This window comes from Mustelus asterias, chromosome 12, assembly GCF_964213995.1.
Source record: "Mustelus asterias chromosome 12, sMusAst1.hap1.1, whole genome shotgun sequence".
Classification (NCBI taxonomy): Eukaryota; Metazoa; Chordata; class Chondrichthyes; order Carcharhiniformes; family Triakidae; genus Mustelus; species Mustelus asterias.
The window spans coordinates 6,476,383-6,497,363 of NC_135812.1; the positions used below are offsets into that span (position 1 = coordinate 6,476,383).

Sequence of the window (20,981 nt, forward strand, 5' to 3'; positions counted from 1 at the left end):
ATACCCATCTTATCCGTGTAACTGTCTAAATACTTTTTAAAAGACAAAATTGTACCTGCCTCTACTACCACCTCTGACAGCTTGTTCCAGACACTCTCCACCTTCTGTGAAAAAATTGCCCTTCTGGACCCTTTTGTATCTCTCCCCTCTCACCTTAAACCCATGTCCTCCAGTTTTAGACTCTCCTTGCAAAAAGATGTTGACTATCTACCTGATTTCTGTCCCTCATTATTTTATAGGCCTCTATGAGATCACCCAAGCCTCCTACGCTCCAGGGAAAAGTGTTCCAGTCTATCTAGCCTCTCCTTATAACTCAAACCATCAAGTCCTGGTAGCATCCTAGTAAATCTTTTCTTCACACTTTCTAGTTTAATAATATCCTTTCTATAATAGGGTGACCAGAACTGTACAGTGTTCCAAGTGTGGCCTTACTAATGTCTTGTACAACTTCAACAAGACGCCCCAACTCCTGTTGTCAATGTTCTGACCAATGAAACCAAGCATGCCAAATACCTTGTTCACCATCCTGTCCACCTGTGATTCCACTTTCAAGGAGATATGAACCTGTACTCCTCGATAGCTTTGTTCTATATAACTCCCCAACGCCCTACCATTAACTGAGTAGGTCCTGCCCCGATTCGATCTACCAAAATGCATCACCTCACATTTATCTAAATTTAACTCCATCTGCCATTCATCGGCCCACTGGCCCAATTGATCAAGATCCCGTTGCAATCCTAGATAACTTTTTTTTTAATAACTGTCCACTATTCCAACAATCATGGTGTCATCTGCAAATTTACTAACCATGCCTCCTAAATTCTCATCCAAATCATTAATATAAATAACAAATAACAGTGGACCCAGCATCGATCCATGAGGCACACCGCTGGACACAGGCCACCAGTTTGAAAAAACGTCTCTCATCAAGCCAATTTTGTATCCATTTGGCTACCTCACCTTGGATCCCATGAGATGTAACCTTGTGCAACAATCTACCACGTGGTACCTTGTCAAAGGCCTTGCTAAAGTCCATGTAGACAATGTCGACTGCACTGCCTTCATCTACCTTCTTAGTTACCCCTTCAAAAAACTCCTGAGACATGATTTTCCACTCTTAAAGCCATGCTGACTGTCCCTAATCAGTCCTTGCCTCTCTAAATGTCTGTAGATCCTGTCTCTCAGAAAGACTTCTAACAACTTCCCCACTATAGATGTTAGGATAACCGGTCTGTAGTTCCCAGGCTTTTCCCTGCAGCTCTTCTTAAACAAAAGGCTAACATTTGCCACCCTCCAATCTTCAGACATCTCAGCTGTGGCTGTTGATGATTCAAATATCTCTGCGAGGGGACCCGCAATTTCCTCCCCAGCCTCCCACAATGTCCTGGGATACATTTAGTCAGGTCCCAGGGATTTATCTACCTTGATGCGCTTTCAGACTTCTAGCACCTCCTTCTCTGTAACATGTACGCTCCTCGAGACATCACTATTTATTGCTCCAAGTTCCCTAACATCCATGCCTTTCTCAACAGTAAATACTGATGAGAAATATTCATTTAGGATCTCACCCATCTCGTGGGTCCACACATAAATGATCTTGTTGATCCTAAGAGGTCCTACTCTCTCCCCAGTTACTCTTTTGCCTTTTATGTATTTTTAGAAGCTCTTTGGATTCTCCTTTGCCTTATCTGCCAAAGCAATCGCATGTCCCTTTTTTGCCTACTCGATTTCTCTCTTAGCTCTACTCCGACAACCTCTGTACTCTTCAAGGGATCTACTTGATCCCAGTTGCCTATGCATGTCATATGCTTCCTCCTCCTTTTTGATCAGGGCCTCAATATCCTGAGTCATCCAGGGTTCCCTACTTGATCCAGCCTTGCCCTTCACTCTGAAAGGAATGTGCTTAGCTGATTAACACATTTTTGAAAGCCTCCCACTTACCAGCCATCCCTTTGCCTGTCAACAGACTCCCCCAATCAACTTTTGAAAGTTCCTGTCTAATACCATCAAAATTGGCCTTGCCCCAATTTAGATTTTTAACTTTTGGGCCAGATCTATCATTCCCCATAGCTATCTTAAAACTAATGGGATTACGGTCATTGGTCTCAAAGTGATTTTTCACTAACATTTCTGTCACCTGCCTGTCCTTATTTCCAAGAGGAGGTCAAGTTTTGCCCCCTCTCTAGCCAGGCCACCCACATACTGAATGAGAAATTCCTCTTGAATACACTCAGCAAATTTCTCTCCATCCATGCCCCTAATGCTATGGCTATCCTAGTCAATGTTGGGAAAGTTAAAGCCCCCTACTATTACCACCCTACTTTTCTTGCAGCTATCTGTAATCTCCTTACATATTTGCTCCTCAATTTCCCACTGACTATTTGGGGACCTGTAGTACAATCCTATCAAAGTGATCTCTCCCTTCTTATTTTTCAGTTCTACCCATATAGACTCATTGGGCAAACCCTCGTATATATCAGGGCGATATTTAATAGAGTATATCACCAAGTAGTCTTAGAAAACCTGAAACCCATAAAAGTGAAAAGAAAATTCTCTCAATGGCTAAAGCCAAGGTGGATGTGACTGTTGAAGATGTGACATCACATTTCCATCTCATTATTACAGGATTTTGGAACTCTCTTCTTGAAAAGACAGTGGAAGCAGGGTCTTTGAATATTTTTAAGACAGTGGTAGATAGATTATTGATAAGCAATGGGGTGATAGGTTATTGAGGGTGAGAGGGAATGTGGAATTGAGGTTTAAATCAGATCAGCCACGATCTCATTGAAATGGGGAGTAGGTTGGAGGGGCCAAGTGGTCTTCTAACTCGTATGTTCATATACACTCAAACAAGTGAGAGCCCAGCAACCTATCTACAACCTCTCAAAATCAACTACATGACTACTAGAATGGGACAGTGACTGGGAATTTAAGATAAGCAGTTCACCTCTTTCCCCGAATAGATTATCTGCTAACTACAAGGCTCAAATAAAGGATGTAAAAGAATACTCACCACTTTCAATGATAACAACATTCAATTGGCTTGACTGGTTACTTTGACAACATCTTCATCCCTGCAACATCTACTATCAAAAACAAGAGCAACAACGTTCTTGGAGCATCATCTCCAAGCCACATACCATCCTGACTTGGACATACACTGAGGTTTCATTATTATTGCTAAGTCAGAGTCCTCAAATTATTTATCGAACATCATCTGGGGAAGTATCACTACAAAGACTGCAGGGGTTCAGGAAGAAGACCTACCAACACCTTCTTAGGATAACAAGGTGAGATAAGAAATGCAGCCTTGCCTGTATTGCCTTCAGTCAAAGGATAAATTCATAAAATGGAAATGAGATCCCACCTGGACTACCAGGTTTAATTCTGGCACTAGATTCTGTACAGTTTGGGGGGGAAAAAATCTTCAGGAACCTAAGAGAGGAGAAAGGTCAAGGTTTTTTTTTTGGAAAACAGATTTTGAGGTTTTAATTGAAGTACAAGATTAACATTGTGAAGTTGCAAATAAGAACTAGGAGCAGGAGTAGGCCATTTGGCTCCTCGGGCCTGCTCTGCCATTCAATAAGATCATGGCCGATCTTTTCGTGGATTTAGCTCCACTTACCTGTCCGCTCATCATAACCCTCAATTCCTTTACTGTTCAAAAATCTATCATTGCTTTAAAAACATTTAATCAAATAGCCTCAACTGCTTCACTAGGCAGGGAATGCCACAGATTTACAACCTTTTGGGTGAAGAAGTTCCTCCTCAACTCAGTCCTAAATCTGCTCCCCTTTATTTTGAGACTATGCCCCGTAGTTCTGGTTTCACCCGCCAGTGGAAACAACCTCCCTGCTTCTATCTCATCTATTCCCTTCATAATTTTATATGTTTCTATAAGATTTCCCCTCACTCTTCTAAATTCCAATGAGTATAGCCCCAGTCTACTCAGTCTCTCCTCATAAGCCAACCCTCTCAACTCCAGAATCAACCTAGTGAATCTCTTTTGCACCCTTCCAGTACCAGTATATCCTTTCTCAAGTAAGGAAAATAAAACTGTACGCAGTACTCCAGGTGTGGCCCCACCAGCATCTTATACAACTGCAACATAACCTCCCTGTTTTTAACCTCCATCCCTCTAGTAATGAAGGACAAAATTCAATTTGCCTTCTTAATTGCCTGCTGCCCCTGCAAACCAACTTTTGGTGATACATGCACAAGGACACCCAGGTCCCCCAACACAGCATCATGCTGCAATTTTTTTACCATTTAATTAATAGTCATTTTGCTGTTATTCCTTTCAAAATGGATGACCTCACATTTACCAACATTGTACTCCATCTGCCAGACCTTTGCCACTATCTATATCCCTTTGCAGACTTTGTGTCCTCTGCACACTTTGCTCTACCACTCATCTTAGTGTCATCTGTGAACTTTGACACTCTACACTTGGTCCCCAACTTCAAATCATCTCTGTAAATTGTAAACAATTTACATAGCAATACCAATACCAGGAAACAACTAAAAATTAGGAAGCTAGGATTAAAGTTAAAGTTTACTTATTAGTTACAAGTAAGGCTTACATTAACACTGCAATGAAGTTACTGTGAAATTCCCCTAGTCGCCACAGTCCAGCGCCTGTTCGAGTCAATGCACCTAACCAGCACTTCTTTCAGAATGTGGGAGGAAACCAGAACACCCAGAGGAATCCCAAGCAGACACGGGGAGTACATGCAAACTCCACACAAATACAGTGACCCAAGTCAGGAATCGAACCCAGGTCCCTGGCGCTGTGAAGCAGCAGTGCTAACCACTGTGCTACCCCTAAGAAGGGACATCAATGGAACTTTTAGAAGTCAAAAAGTTATAGGAACAACTGTTAAGGCAGATATCATATTTCTCTACCCAACTGAGATTCATTTCAAAAGTATTTAATTGCTGTAAAGCACTTTGGGATGTCTGGAGGTCACGAAAGACACCATATAAATGCTCGTTCTATTAAAAATGTGCTCACAAAACATTTAAGATTTTCAGCTAAGTAAGGATGCAGATATACAATGGTAACAGGGATATTGGATCTAATAAAAAACATGCTTTCTTTGTGCTCTAGTGCCTTTTCCTGTTCCAAGAAGGTCCAACACATTTATAAGATCAGCCCCCCAACTTCCAACGAACAAAAGTATGCTTTATGGTAAACACCCATCAGGAATTTGAAGACTTGCCCTAAAAAGGAGGAATATGAAGACAATATTATCCATCATCTGATCAGCAGGACCAGCTAAAATCACAGAACCACAAGATGTTCAAGCAAGTTTTCTCACTGTCGTGAGCAGCATCATCCAACTTTTTAAAAGCCATAACAGATTAAAATCTAAAACTCCAGGAGAGGAAAGTACAGGGAAAATGTGATGTGATGTCAACACACTGGTATGCTTTATAAGCTTGGACTCTGTGGTTAAATGATTAGCCTCGTGATAATGTAGAACCAGGAGAAACCAGACTGAATCAGTGCCAGCAATATACAGATGACTAAAGAGGTGAGACAAGGAGAAAGAACAAGAGATCTTATGTGTCTGAACTTGTTGGCAGAGGAGAAAGGACAAAGAATGAAAGAAAAGGCAGACGACAGAAAAATAGCAACCCCCAATAGAGTTACTCAAAAGCAATTGCAAACAAGGAAGTCAAACGTTCTACCACAGAATGCAAATCTACATCTTTTTTGACATTAACATTACCTGCCCATACTTCATCTCAAAAATCTAATGCACGTCAACTTGAGGCTTGGTTTTTTCAAAAAGCATTGTATTCCGTCCCATAAACTTCAACTTATTCAAAACTCTCATATACGTCCATACGTGCATATACAAGTTTAGCGTCCTAATCACTCCGATCTTCAATAAGTTCTCTTCCCCAGTGAATTGACTTTAAGACCTTGGTTCTTGCTTTTTAATTCCTTCACAGCCTTAATCAGAGCAAACTCTCCCAATTATACATCTCTGCATACACCTACCACTCCTCAGCCAAAAATATACTGTTCCCTTTCAATTCCATTTACTTCATTAGTTTTTCTAAAATAAAATGTGTTCTTATATAATCAACACTGGCACGGCTATGTCTAATTCTCATTCAAAACTGGCGTTTGTACAAGCCAATGGTGTTTGTACATGTCAATGTCACCAGTACACTTCAGATGGCATGAAGAGTCAATAATATCACGTGATAATGGATAATTAGTGAGCAAATAGCAGCACTTTTCCTGATGTTAACCCAAACATAACCTCATTAATTCAATTTTGTATGACAGGATTTGAACTTGTGCCAAGTGGAGTCCTAGTTCAGTACAATACAATTACTGGATTTCTAAAACTGACTTGTTTTCTGAATTTTTATTCTTAATTCTGCGATTCTAACCAGAATTAAGTGGTTATATTTATTAAGTCACAACAATTACATTGTTGTTTCAGGTTGTAGAGAGTTAATAGCAGTCAAGTTCCATAACTATAATTAGCATGCATCTGTTACCTATTGCCCTATAGTGTATAACAAGATCAGATTTTCCACACAGTGGAAACAGGTTTTTCTTAGAATACTGGAACTTGTTCCCCACCCACCTCCAGCATACTTGAGTCTAAAGACAATATACAAGCACAACACTCACTCCCAATAACAAATAAAATGCCCCGATTGTTTGAGGATGTGATCAGATGAATGCTACTTTACTACATGGCAGCATAGTATCCAGTCAATGATTATCAGTCAGGCATTAGGACATCTACATCAGAGTTTTGCTAAGTGATTAGAAGATGCAACAACTTGGCCATAAAGCTTTTTTAAGATTAGAGTCTGACATGTGGGAATAATAGGTGGAAATACACTTCAATAGACCTTTGAAATAAAAACTCATCATGAGGTCTCCTAATCTAAATAACTTTTTCAGGTGCTGAAAGATGTGAATTTCTTGCTCCCTTTAACTTTCTCATTCTCCTGCACTCTTCAGGCCTGTAAAATACTATTACACCAATTTCCTATCATGTGTTCCCTGTGTCCAGAGCTTTGGCCTTCAAGTTTGATTGCTGAGTAAAAATGGTTGGTTCCTCCGACAATAAAAGTAGGTCTCCTACCTGGACATGGGAGTTAGATAGTTTGGACAGCTTTAATTGCATTCCTACCTTCCTTCATGCTGTGATTCAGGTAGCATTTCTTGCAAAGTTAGAGAGCTTCATTTACTATATGAAAATTCGATTCAACCTTTTCTATTTTAATGGTAAATTTGAAGAACAAATTTGCAAGAAAGGTACCAAAAATTATAGAACAGTTGTAATGGGGAACTTTAATTATGCTATAGACTGAGTAGTGGTAGTAGTATTGGAGTGCTGGGGACTGGGGATGGAGGAGGAGGAGGAAGAGTTTTCCAAGTGCTTCTAGGAGAATTTTCTACATCAATATGTTTCCAGTCCAATGAAGAAGGAAGCATGCCTGGATTTTGTTCTAGGGAATGATGTTGGTCAAATGGATCAAGTGTGTCGTTAAGAAAACATTTGGGGTACAGTGATGATAGTATCATATAGATAAGGTTAGCCCTGGAAAAGGTCAAAGAGCCATCCAGAATAAAAATAATATATTGGGGAAGGGCCAATTTCAATAGAGTGAGAATAGATCAGGCTCAGATGAATGGAATCAAAGATGGGAAAGCAAAACTGTATTTGAACAATGGGCTGTTTTAAGAAGAGATAGTTCAAATACAGTTGAGGTACATTCCTGCAAGGAAGAAAAAGGTAGGACAAACAAATTGAGTTATCCAGATGATGAAAGTAAGAGACTAAAATGAAGCAGAAAAAGAAGTTTGTATGGCAGATGTCTGATTGGTAATACAAGTGAGATCTAAACCAAACTAAAAAGTTCAGAGAAGAAGTGAAAAAAAGTTTTAAAAAGCAGTGACGACACTGGCAGCTAACGTAAAAGGGAACCTAAAGATATTCAATAGGGATATAAGAGAGTGGTAAACCGAGTAGAACAAATTAAGGACCAAAAAAAGGGGTATGGAAGCAGGTGGTACGGCTAAGGTACTAAATGATTACTTTGTATCTATCCTTACCATAAGATGCTGCCCAAGTCATAGCGAAAGAGGAGATAGCTGTGACACTGGATGGGCTGAAAATTGATAGAGGTGTTAGAAAGGCTGGCTGTACTTAAAGGTGATAAATCACTAGAACCAGAAGAGCTGCATCTGAGATTAGTGAGGAAAGTAAAGGTGGAAACTATAGAGGCACTGGCCATACTCTTACAATCTTCCTTAGATACAGAGGTATCCACTCACCTGATGAAGAAAGCTCGTGATACCAAATAAATCTGTTGGACTTTAACAGCTAGTGAGATTCTGCAAGATCAGGGGGACACATGAGGACGGCCTAAACCGGGATGTTGGATTTATGTCACATTATCAGTAACCCCCACAGCTTTCCCCCTGATCTTGCAGAATCTCACTAGCTGTTCTGTCTGGAGACAATACACATCTCTTTAACCTGTGTTGAATGCTCCCTCCACCCACATTGTCTGTACCTTTAAGACCTGGCTGGCTGTAGAGATTTGCATTCTAATTAGTATTCTGTAACTTGATTTCTGTGTCTGTGCACTGTTGGAGAACAGATATCCACTCCATCTGACGAAGGAGCTGTGCTCCGAAAGCTTATGGTATTTGCTACCAAATAAACCTGTTGGACTTTAACCTGGTGTTGTGAGACTTCTTACTGTGCTTACCCCAGTCCAACGCCGGCATCTCCACATCTTAATTAAGGAAAGCCAGCATGGATTGTTACAGGCAAATTGTGTTTTGCAAGGTTAAGAAAGATATTATGGTCGGTTTGAGGTACAAGTACTTCAATGTTGGATCTAGCATTTATATTTTTAGATAGAATCATAGAATGTACAGCACAGAGACAGATCCAAACTGGTCCATGCCGACCAAAAAGCCCATCTAAGCTAACCCCATTTGCCTGATAGTTTCAGAGTTCATTTGAATATCAAAGGTCAGTCAGAGGTCACCAAAAACATTTTGCAAGAGTTCCATGGGTAAACAGAAGAGGGTATGTTACATCTTATTAACCTAAAAGCAGTGGCAAAATAGAAACAAAAGATTTTATATTTGGAAGGATTTGCGTTTCAAAGAGGTGTGTGAACAATGGGACCCGAGGTGAAAAGGAGGAACAGGTATTTTAGAGTTAGCGTAGGGAGCTTACCTGTTGTCTCTGTGAGGAAGATCTCTGAGAAACAGCTCTGGACTGGGAGAAGGGAAGTTTGAATCAGACTCCAGTCAAACCAGAAAGGTTTTGGGCTGCAAAAAGCAGTCTTGTTCTGACGTCTTGGATTTCCACAGCAGAGTGGAAATGAGTTTCAGAGTTCATGTGGAATACCTTTATTAAATCTACAGCAGTTTGCCTTGGTTATTATTATTAGATTTTTATAGTTAAACATCTATAAGGGAATGCTGTCCAGAAGCTGTTTATTTCTGGGTCTGACCAAATAGGGAGTCTTCTGAAGGGAATGTTTAGTAAGACTAATTTTAATTATGGAACTGTATTTTTTGTGTGCTTCAATTTTCTTTTATTTTGTTAATAAACCTTTTACTTTTAATGTTTAAAATCCCAAAAGTGTTACTGAACTTCTTTCTGATCAGTACTTTTCTTCGTGTTTTCAGAATTTGTAAAAGAGGGTATGGTCTATAAGACAGGTTTCCCTGGGATTTGTTATTTTTAGTTCATTTATGGGATGTGGGCATCACTGGATAGATCAGAATTTATTGCCCATCCCAAACTGCCCTTAACAGCATAACAGTGAGGGTTGATTAGAGTAATGCAGCTTATGATATGTGCATGGGCTTCCAAAAAGCATTTGATAAAGTGCCACATAAGAAGCCTGTCAGCAAAGTTGAATCCCATGGAATAAAAGGGACAGGGGTAACATGGGTACAGTGTTTGTTTAGTTACAGGAAATGGAGAGAGATGAATGATTATTTTTGCATTGGCAGGAGTACATGCTGGAGATCCCCAGTTGTTGATATTAGGCCTTTCTTGATCTCCATTAATGATTCTGATTTGGGTGCGCAGTGCAGGGCAAAATTTAAAATTTTCACCAATTGTTGAAGGTGCTGGACAGGTTGAGAAAGTGCTTAAGTTCCAGGATTTTGAACCAGCGACATTGAAGGAACGATGATATAGTTCCAAGTCAAAGTGGTAAATAAGGTATAGTGGATCCTGGACTTTTTAAATAGGGACATAGAGTACAAAAGCAAGCAATTTAAAGTGAACCTTTATAGTTTTTCGGCCTCAATGGGACATTGTGTCCAATTTTGCACACCACACTTGAAGCTGGATGTGAAAACATTGGAGACAATACAAAGAGGATTAACAAGAATGGTTCCAGGGATGAGAGCATTCAACTACAAGGATAGATTGATGATAGATTTGATTTGATTTATTATTGGCACATGCATTAGTAGACAGTGAAATGTATTGTTTCTTGCACGCAGACAAAGCATACCGTACATAGAGAAGGAAAGGGTGCAGAAAGTAGAGTTACAGTCATAACTAGGGTGTAGAGAAAGATCAACTTAATATAAGGTAGGTCCATTCAAAAGTCTGATGGCAGCAGGGAAGAAGCTGTTCTTGAGTCGGTTGGTACGTGACCTCAGACTTTTGTATCTTTTTCCCGACGAAGAGAAGGTCAAGAGGAGATTTAATAGAAATGTTCAAAATCATGAGGTGTCTGAACAGAGTAGAAAGGGAGAAACTATTCCTATTGATGGAAGAGTCAAGAACCAAAGGACATCAATTTAAGGTGTTTGGCAAAAGGGGCATGATCTTTTCAAACAAAGTCTAAGTGCCAAACAAGCAAGAAAACAGAAGAGAATGGTGTCGGTTTTCTCAGTGAGCCACGAGTCGCACTCCTAGGGCACTCAATGAAAAAAAGAGCCTGGATGCGATTCTCGCCATTAGTTGAGGGGGGGGGGGCGGAGCCTAAGCTCGCCGGTGAAGTTGGCTGCAGAGTGCTTAGGTGCCATTGTGCATTGGGGCCACTGCCAGGCCATGCCCTCAGCCACCTGGGGGCTTCAGTTACCTCCGATCCCCCCGTGAGGCTAATCAAGTCTGGTCCCCGTTGGTGGGGACCATGGGTGATTCTCATCGGAGAGGTCTCTTGCTGACGAGGGGGGAGGATTCCAGGGGGGCGGAAACAGATGTGCTGGCCTCGTTATCGTCATTTAAATGATGACATTAATATTAAAATTTGGGCACGAAGCCAACTGCGCTGGCAAAACAGGGCCGTGAGATGGCTTTCGGCGTGGGACCAGTTCGTGCCTGGCGTGAAAATCTCACACGCTATCTTCCCAGCTCTCTGTGCCAATCGAGCAGCACGGCGGGCAGAATGATCACGCCCAAGAAGTAACAAAGACATGAGGGAAAACTTTTTTTACGCAATAAGTGGTTATGATCTGGAATGCATTGCCTAAGAATGTGGTGGAGGCAGATTCAATTGTGGTTTTCAAAGGGACTTGGTAATTACCTGAGGAGAAAAAAATTGCGGAGCTACAGGAAATCGGCAGGGATTGGGATTAACTGAGTGGCTCTTACAGAGAGCTGGCAATGACATGATAGGTCTAATAGTCTCCTTCATCTGTGGTATAACCATTCTAATTTATAGTAAAATGGAAAATTTAAATCAAGAGACCAGTTAGTGCACCACATTTGTGCTGGCCTTAAAAAAGCCATTGAGGCAAATCCCACTTTCCAGCTCTTGATCTGTAGCCCTGTAGGTTACTGCATTTCAAGTGCACATCCAAGTACCTTTTCAATGCAATGAGGGTTGCCTCTACCATCATTTCAGGCGGCAAGTTCCAGACCCCCACTGAAAAAAGATTCCCCTCTAAATTTCTGCCAATTTTTTTCATTGTATGCCTTCTGGTTACACTTTGAAGGAAAACACGTCCTTCCTATCATCTATCTCGGCCCCTCATAGTTTTATGCACCTTAACTGATCTCCCTTCAGACTCCTCTATTCAAAGAAATGTTCAGTGTACATGAGAGCAAAGCTCATGCCTTTATTGATGTCATTCTAACCTGGACGCTAATTACAGCCTGCTTACTCACTGCCAATCAACAATAACCTTTTATATATACTATTATCGACAAAATGAAATCTATTCTTATGAAGTAGATTATAAATTATATGATCATGGTTATTGCACCATCAGTGTAAGATAATTTATCTGTATGATTGAGAAAGTACAATGACTTATTTTGTGTTACGGTCCTAAAGATGTATAATGGAATGGCATGTCAAATTGTAACAACTTAGCTTTACTCATCAAGAATTAGCACCAGCAGTCGTTGATCACCTGACATGCAGTCTAATATAAATAATACCTCGATCCACTTTAAATTTTCTGCATTCATCAAGGTGACGGATCTTAGTTCTATGGACTGGAACTCTTACTATTTCAGGCAGCTAGTTTTAATATTAAGCACATGTCAATGGCACAGCTAGATGCAGAGTAAAGATCCCCTTACTTGATTACAATAACATGCCTCAACTACAAATTCACAAGAGCACCCTCCCACTGCACCAGTGGGATAACGTTTCATACAAAACTAACAACAATTTTGTGGTTCCCTTATAAACCGGACTGAGATTGCACAAGAACTCTTCAGCAAAAGTGGCACACTAAAATTATTTTTGCAATCGGGGGAAAGAACAGTTCAGTCTAAGTAAAACTCTGTGGATGGATCGCAGAAAGACAACTTCTTTTGCATTCTCTATTCTGCTCCAGGTTTCCTCCTCGATTCATCAAGTTGGTTACTTCTGTCCAGAATTTATTTTTTTCCAGACATAAAACAAGATTAAAATCTGCAGACTTTCATGTGGAAGAACTTTGTACATCAAGTAAACAAATGCGCAGGTGCCTTCTTATGCTGACTTAAAAGTATGGGGATCAATTTTCAAAGAAAACTGAAAGTGGGCTTTTATTGATCTGGTATACCTGACATAACCCAAGTTCCATTAAAGATTAAACTCCTGGCACAAAGCGGGCAAACTTTGCACCTAGAGTAAAGAGTAAAGTCTTTAAAATGAATTAACCGCCATCGCAGGTGGATTAGGTCTCAAGGAGGATGTAACGATATATTCATTTCAATTAACCCTTGCTTGGGCAATTCCGCCCACCAAGCTTTCCATTTTGACACGCAGACGTGAAGATCAGTAGATAAATTACTCACCCTATCAAGGACACCATCTGTTCCACTATGTGCTTGCTGAACATTATAATAACAAACAGTTTCTGTGGGTTTAAAAAAAAGACTAGTTAGTTGGAGAAAAATTAGCTTGGGATAAAACAGGCACCCAAAGAATAAAGTCACTTAGAGGAATGAGAAGAGGTTTGCTCATTCAATATACCCATCAAACCAAAGTAAAAAAACTGAGATATTTATTTTGTGGAACAAAAACAGAAAATGCCAAAGAGTCATTCAGATTCAAAATGTTCGCTTTGTGTTCTCTCCATGGATACTATCAGACCTGCTGAGATTTTCCAGCATTTTCTGTTTGTGCTTCAGATTCCAGCATCTGCAGAAATTTGCTTTCATCTTAGTATTTATTTTGTGCATACTGGAAAGATGCAAGTGACTTATTTTAAAAAGTACTTTGAAATACACCATGGAATACAAAGCATGGTAGGTGAGCAGCATTTTCTGATCAACTGAGGCGTTTTGGAGAAAGGCAAAACCCACAGTACAGGTGACCAAGGTCGAAAAATGTGGGGGAGAAGACCAGATGAACGCCAATCTTGGGTGGTCGATTGTAGATGGAATGACTGCGGGAGAGGAAGAGATCCACAGCTTCAAGCTTCAGGGGAAAAATTAATTAGATTACACGGCAGTTTGAAAAGCCCCAATTTGATCTTAGCAAGGGTGGAGGAGGAAGGAAGAGGCTTCAGACAGCAGATATGGAGGTTCAAAGCAACAAGAAAGGAAAGTTCTGATAAACACTGAACACAGCAACATCTATCAAGAAATAAGAGGGCTTGAAGGAGAAGGAAATGCCATTTGTCAGAAATCAGCAAGTTTACACTATAGTGTAGTGTTACTTTGAGGGAGAGTGTTAGTTTACAATTACTGGCCCCCATCTTCCATTGATATTTTACTAATCATCAAGCATTACCCTGCATTATTCTTAGTAACTTGGGTTACTGCATAAACAAACATACGAGTTAGGAGCAGGATCACTTGGCCCTTCAAGCTTGCTCCACCATTTAATAAGATCATGACTGATTGGATTGTAACCTCCATTCCACATTCCCTCCTATCCACAATAACCTTTCACCCCTTGCTTATCAAGAATCAAATCAGCCTCTACCTTAAAAATACTCAAAGACTCTGCTTCCACTGCCTTTTGGGGAAGAGGGTTCCAAAGACACAACCCTCGAAGAAACAAATTCTCCTAATCTCTGTTCAAGATGGATGACTCATTTTTAAACAGTGTCTCTCGAACTAGATTCTCCCACAAGAGGAAACATCTTTTCCACATCCACCCTGTCAAAACCCCTCAGGATCTTGTAGGTTTTAATCAAATCTTACTCTTCTAAACCCTAGCAGATACAAGCCTAGCCTGTCCAACCTTTCCTCATAAAATAACCTGCCCAATCTTCTCTGAACTGCTTCCAATGCATTTACATGTTGCCTTAAATAAGGAAACCAATACTCTACACAGTACCCCAAATGTGGTCTTTCCAATGCTCTGTATACCAGAACCAGAACCTCCCTACTTTTGTATTCAATTCTCCTCACTATAAATGTTAACATTCCATTAGCTTTCCTAGCTACTTGCCATACCTGCATACTAGCCTTTGCAATTCATGCACTAGAACCCCTTGGTCCCTCTGTATCTTTGAAATATCTCACCATTTAGATAACATGAGTTTTAAAAATCTTTCCTGCCAAACCTATTTTCCTGGGTATGCTTAATCTCCATAACTTAACTGTGGATCAAAAAGATAATGGATTTAGGTCAAATATTTGAAAACAAAGTGATTTTGAAAGTCTCCATCTCTGCTTCAGGAAAATTCTAAACTTTTTGATAAGGCTATTGCTCAAACACTCCCAGTTATCCACCAGTATTTATATATGCGAACTGACAGCAATTCAACCCACAGGATACCAACATCGCGTTGCAGTGCTTATTATGGTTTGCTGGGATTACATACTGGAAGATTCCAGATATCCTCCTCAGAGATAAAATTATATTGGTTTAAAAGAACCAAACAGAAGAATTTTTACTGCGCAGTAGCAATAAACAAAAGTATGATTATGTTGGACCTTAGTGGCTAGAGGTCAACTCACCCTTTGGCGGGCTAGCCAATTTTTTTTTGTTTGCATTTTCCCATTTGTTTCAAGTCTGTCGGTAATCCAAATCACATTGACAGCTATGGCTGCCAACTTGGCTTAGTGTCGAGAAGAACTTCCATTCATATCATGCCACTTGTGACCTCAAGATGTCCCAAATGGAGTACTTTCAAAGTAGTCATTCGTATAACATTGGGAGACAACATTGCATACAGCAAGACCTCACAAATAGCAATGAGACAAATGGTCAGGTAATCTGCTTTAAATGTGATTTTTGAGGGATAAACATTCGCTTGGATACTTGAAGATTTGAATGGTGGCACAGGAACAAGTGCATGCTTGAGGATCACATCTGAAAGATGACAGCTTTGACAACGCTCCCTCAATACTGCAGTGTTAGTCTAGAGTGTGTGCTGAAGTTTTGGAGAGGGTCTTAAACTCATTGCTAGTATTGCTGACAGAGGTGCTATTTTCTGATTAGATATTGCCTCAAGGATGATTCAGGTAGATGCAGAAGATCCCATGGCACTATACAAAGAGCAAAGGAGTTCTCCTGGTGACCTGACTCCTGGTGCCTCAGCTCCTCATATGCAGAGCTTGCCATTCTTGCTCATGTTGCCATCACATATGGACAGTTAGCAACTAGAGACTATCCACCAACCAACAACCAGAGACTATCCACCAACCAACACTTCCAAAACCGAACAATTAGTTGTTCGTGATTATAGTGCAAAATAGCTACCTGGTTTACCAACATTATAACAGCAACTCCATTTCAAGAGTACTGAAAAGTTGTGGGTCACGGTGGGAGAATTGCCCCCCACAGACTACTGCAGCACCAGTAGAAGAAATTCAGGAACAGATCACATTTGCCTGTTGTAGGCTAACCAGTGTAAGCTGGGTAGTATAATGGGTTAAGGCACTTCTTTAATGTTTGGCATTTAGGCACATGTGAGTGAACAAAGTTCCAACTATTCTTTTCCTACACAAAAGCAGAGTAGGTTAAGGGAGGAGCTAATTGAATTCAAATCCATAATTCAAAATTATGAAAGGGTTTCAGAGGTTAATATGGAAGAATATTTACACTGATCAACAAATCAGGAACAAGAAACATAAATTCTGGGTCAAATGAAAGACTATTATTTACATTTAACATGAAATCTTAATTGTTTCCAGTTTCCTCAATCACCAACCCTCCTCAAACTGCCTACCCCAGAACATTTATGCAAAGAAATATCTGTGGAAATACATGTCACATTTAATAGATAGGCAAATGTCTGGAATGTAACTGGTGATGATATCTTGGGAGCTCTCATGATGCCATAATCAACTAAGATCACGGAGACAAGTTTGCAACACAAAACATTAAACTAGCAGAACGTAACAGCCGGCATATTTTACAATGGTCATTTTAATTTATTCTACGCTTAAGTATCACAATCTTATTCATAAAAGTCATTCACAATGAGTGTTCTTATGGGTGGAGCTGTGATGTCAGATTTATTTCACTAGGAGAATTTTATTTTAAAGGCCAGTCGAAAGTGGGGGTGGCAGTTAAAAAGATAAAAATAGGGACTTTCCACAGGAATGGTGAGATACAAAAGCAAGGATAGTAATTCCAGGTTGCTCATGCAGAACCTGGAGCAGCAATTTACAAACAGCACCATGGAAGCCCACAAGACCCAAGTCATCAGCTCAAGAGGACCTCTTGACACAGAACTGTCACTGTCTGTGTGGAGTTTGCACATTCTCCCCGTGTTTGCGTGGGTTTCTTCCGGGTGCTCCGGTTTCCTCCCACAATCCAAAGGTGTGCTGGTTAGGTGGATTGGCCATGCTATTTCTCCTTCAGTGTACCCGAACAAGCACCGGAGTGTGGCGACTGGGGGATTTTCACTGTAACTTCATTGCAGTGTGAATGTAAGACTATTAATAAATAAACTTTAACTTTTTTAAAAAGAACAAAAGTTTCACTACCCAGCTGCCCAAGCCATTCCCTCTGTTGGATGCTGGGTTATCAAGAAGTAAAGTTTAGAAAAGGGAAATCTGTTAAAGCTAACCAAAAACAAGTTTAGGGGTGGATAATGAGAATCTTGTTAATACTTCTACGATCTTCAATTATTCAGCCTACTGTTAAAGTTAAAAGTTAAAGTCTAAAAGTTAAAGTTTATTAGCCACAAAGCTTTAACATTAACACTGCATTGAAGTTGCTGTGAAATTCCACTAGTTGCCACAGTCCGCTGCCTGTTTGGGTCAATGTACCTAACCAGCACGTCTTTCATGATATGGGAGGAAACTGGAACACCCAGAGGAAACCGGAGAAAACCCACGCAGACACGGGAAGAACGTGCAAACTCCACACTGACAGTGACCCAAGCTGGGAATTGAACCCAGGCCCCTGACACTGTGAAGCATCAGGGCTAACCACTGTGCTACCGTGCCGCCCCACGTGCTGTTAATAGTAAAGCAAAAAGGATTTTCAAATTTGGAGAAAGCGACTTCCTAAACTTTTTTTAAGCTTTATTCAAACGTATGTTTTTAAAAAAAAGGAACCATCCCTCTTCTAATTCTGCAATGTGATCTGTGACCATTTATGACTTACCCTGGGATTTTACAACCACTGTACCACACTCTGACTGCCCTGTAATCTTAACTGAGCAGGTCAAAATTACAATCAAAGAACCTATTGAACAGTTCATATTCCACCCTGTAAATAACTGCTCTTTAAAGTAATTCACCTTTCTACAAGTTAGAAAATGCAATGTGATTCAGTCTCATTTCAAACTAAAATAACCTGCGACTACTACATAAACTAATGCAAAAGCTACTGCACAATATTTACCTCCAGACAAGACCAAATTGAATGATCCAGAAATAAGAAATATAATAGAAACAAGTTGAACAATGCCAAGCAGCCATTTTGGAAACACAAGATAGAATTTTACGTCCCCTATTAGCATGTTTAAAAATGGGGGAGTTCATTAAATTTCCCAGGTGACCTTTCCACCATCCTCCTGCCCAATTCCCAATCCATCTCCATTTTAGGCGGGCAGGGGAAGACCTAAGGTCGCCTGTCTGCCTTTGCTCCAATTGAGGCCCTTCCCACCCAAGATTCAATTTTGAGGCTGACGAGAGGAGTTCAGGGTTGGGGCAGAACGCTCAACAAGTCACCTTGCTCAGGCCTCAAGCGCAAAGTGGGGGGGTGCATCCCACACAAGGGTTCCTTTTCCACATTGGGTGCCCAGTCCCCACTGCCTCCCGCTGATGCACCCCCCCCCCCCCACAAAAGACATCCACACCCAATCCCCCCCACCACCAAAGACATCCACACCCACCTTGGGCTTCACCACCTCTCCCTGTCATGAGACCCCTGCACTTACTTAGTCCTGGATCTAGAACTTCGAATTTAAGGACTGCTTGACCGCTGCTGCCTCTGGGCCTGCTGGGACCACAGAGTTGCCAGCCACTCGGAGGTGGGGCCTCCACCCAGAAATCTCATCTCTATCCAATTAACATTCCCCAGAGCATTAAATGGCTGTGGGGCTGCTGTGATTGGTGGGAACGCTTTCCCCACTGATTCTTCAGGTGGTAGGGCAGGAAACCTGGTCATCAGAAAAATCCCAAATACTGGTCTCTATAATCAGCCAATCATTCAAGGTTTGGCCATACACAGGAGAAGGTGGCAGTTACCCACTAAATATATATTAAATTGAACTCTACTTTTGTAATTATAATTATTTTTTCTAAAGCATATTTCTCTAAAATCACTTAATACTTGTACTCACAATAATTATATAACTATATCTAGATGTTTTTGCTTTAAAAATAAACATGAGCTCAGTCTAGAGCAAGTTACTAAATAACAAATCCCTTCTGGGTGTGGTTTTATCCTTCAATGCGTAATTATTTAGTACTAAATAGCCATAGTTGAAAGCCAAGAGCCAAAATCAACTTCAATCTTCTTTGGATCAAATATCTGACGAGCCCACTTTCTCAGGAACAAATAATAGTGCGCTGAGAATTACATTATCACCAGGGTGATTCAAAATAGTCAACTTTGACCTACTTTAGTATGGAACCCGTCTGCTTCCCTTCTATGTGACGCATCATCTTTTAACCCTCAAGAGTGCAGAGAGTACTGATGGAAACTATAAAAACAGGGTTGCAAAATAGTAAATACTGTATTGTTCAATTCATAATCTTCAAAGGATAAATGCTCTCTAAACTTTGGAGTGTGAAATCTTGTGAGCCTTCACAACTCCTTCTTTGTTCTCCAAAAAAAACATGGGTCTGAATTTTTCGGATGACAAGGTCTGACTTCCTGCCACCCAATGAGCCAGCAGGGAACATATCCCTGCCAACTCGGAGTGCCCTGCAGCCAATTTACACTCCAACGAGGTTTAAAGAGCAGCAGACTCCTGCCCCTCACTTGGGAAGAGTTCCGGCCTTAGAGCTGCCGGCTGCAACTCTCCAGTCCCTGCAGTGACAGTGCTGCAGTGGACAGAAGTAGTGCCGGAGGACGCCTGAGCCTAAGCCTGGAAACTGGATGTCCAGGTAAGTTCAAGGGATCTGTGTGAGGAGGGTAGGAAAGGATAAAGGGGGCGAATAAGGGGCAGCTAAGTCCAAAGTGGAGAGAGGTCTAGGAGCTTCTGATCGAGATACCTGCCTGAGATGCAACTTTGTTTTTTTTTTAACCTTCCCCCACGGAGGTTCAATCTTCCCACCTGCATAGAAATTGAGGCTGGGTGGGAAATGGCCCTAAAGTGCCAATTTATGGGCCTCATTGGGGCAAGAGTGGACTTCCTATCCAAGGCCCTGCCTGCTCCAACATAAAATCGCTGTGTGGTCGGGGCAGGTGGGCACCTGAAGGGAATCCTGTACATTAAATTTCGGTGGGGAAGCATTAAATTCTGGCTATAGATCCACCAGAGCCATGTATGCTTTCCCAACCCAGGGTACAGGCAAGCAAGCTCATTTAACCAGCATAACATGTGCTCCACTTAACTTTGTACATCTAAAGCACTTTTAAGGTTCAAGACTAAGCATATATTTCATTTTACTGCCCCTGCTCCCTACACCCTTCACATATTTTCAACTCTCATGAAAACATAGCTTCATGTAGGATACAAGTAGCATGCGCAGACTATTCATCCACCGATGTTGAATGGGACATTACCATAGTGTTGAGTCCTATCCTGATTCAGTATTAACACACATGTATTTTATAGGGGAGATCACTGATTCAGGAATAAGAAATCTGCTTAGGAAGTTTTAGGCATATTGCAGCAATTCAACATTTGCCAAGGCCAAAATCAGCCAACTTGTTAGACTATGGATTAAGATTGGACTCTCTTTCTGATACAAGTTATTTTCTAAGGACAGATCATATTATCAGTAAATTACATCTTCCTTCTAAACTGAAAACAAAAGTGTGCAATAAATTGAGCAAGATATATTGCGTGGGAGTACTCAGTAACATTGAGTGAGATTAGCGAGAAAGTTGCTAGGATGCAGTGTGAGCCTGAACATGTTTGCATATTTCAAAATGGCTGAATGATTACACAATACACTAAGTTATTTTAACCCCTCAGGTGCTGA

At 40.8% G+C, this 20,981-nt stretch overlaps 1 protein-coding gene across 3 annotated transcripts in view; it reads right to left on the minus strand.

The window, feature by feature from the left end:
- vmp1 (vacuole membrane protein 1) overlaps window positions 1-20,981 on the minus strand; it is a 158,008-nt gene that overhangs the window by 12,572 nt on the left and 124,455 nt on the right. For all 3 annotated transcript variants that reach the window (XM_078224649.1, XM_078224648.1, XM_078224650.1), the window contains exon 11: window positions 13,266-13,327. In XM_078224649.1, the coding sequence (XP_078080775.1) occupies window positions 13,266-13,327 (62 nt within the window). The remainder of the gene's footprint in view (window positions 1-13,265; window positions 13,328-20,981) is intronic.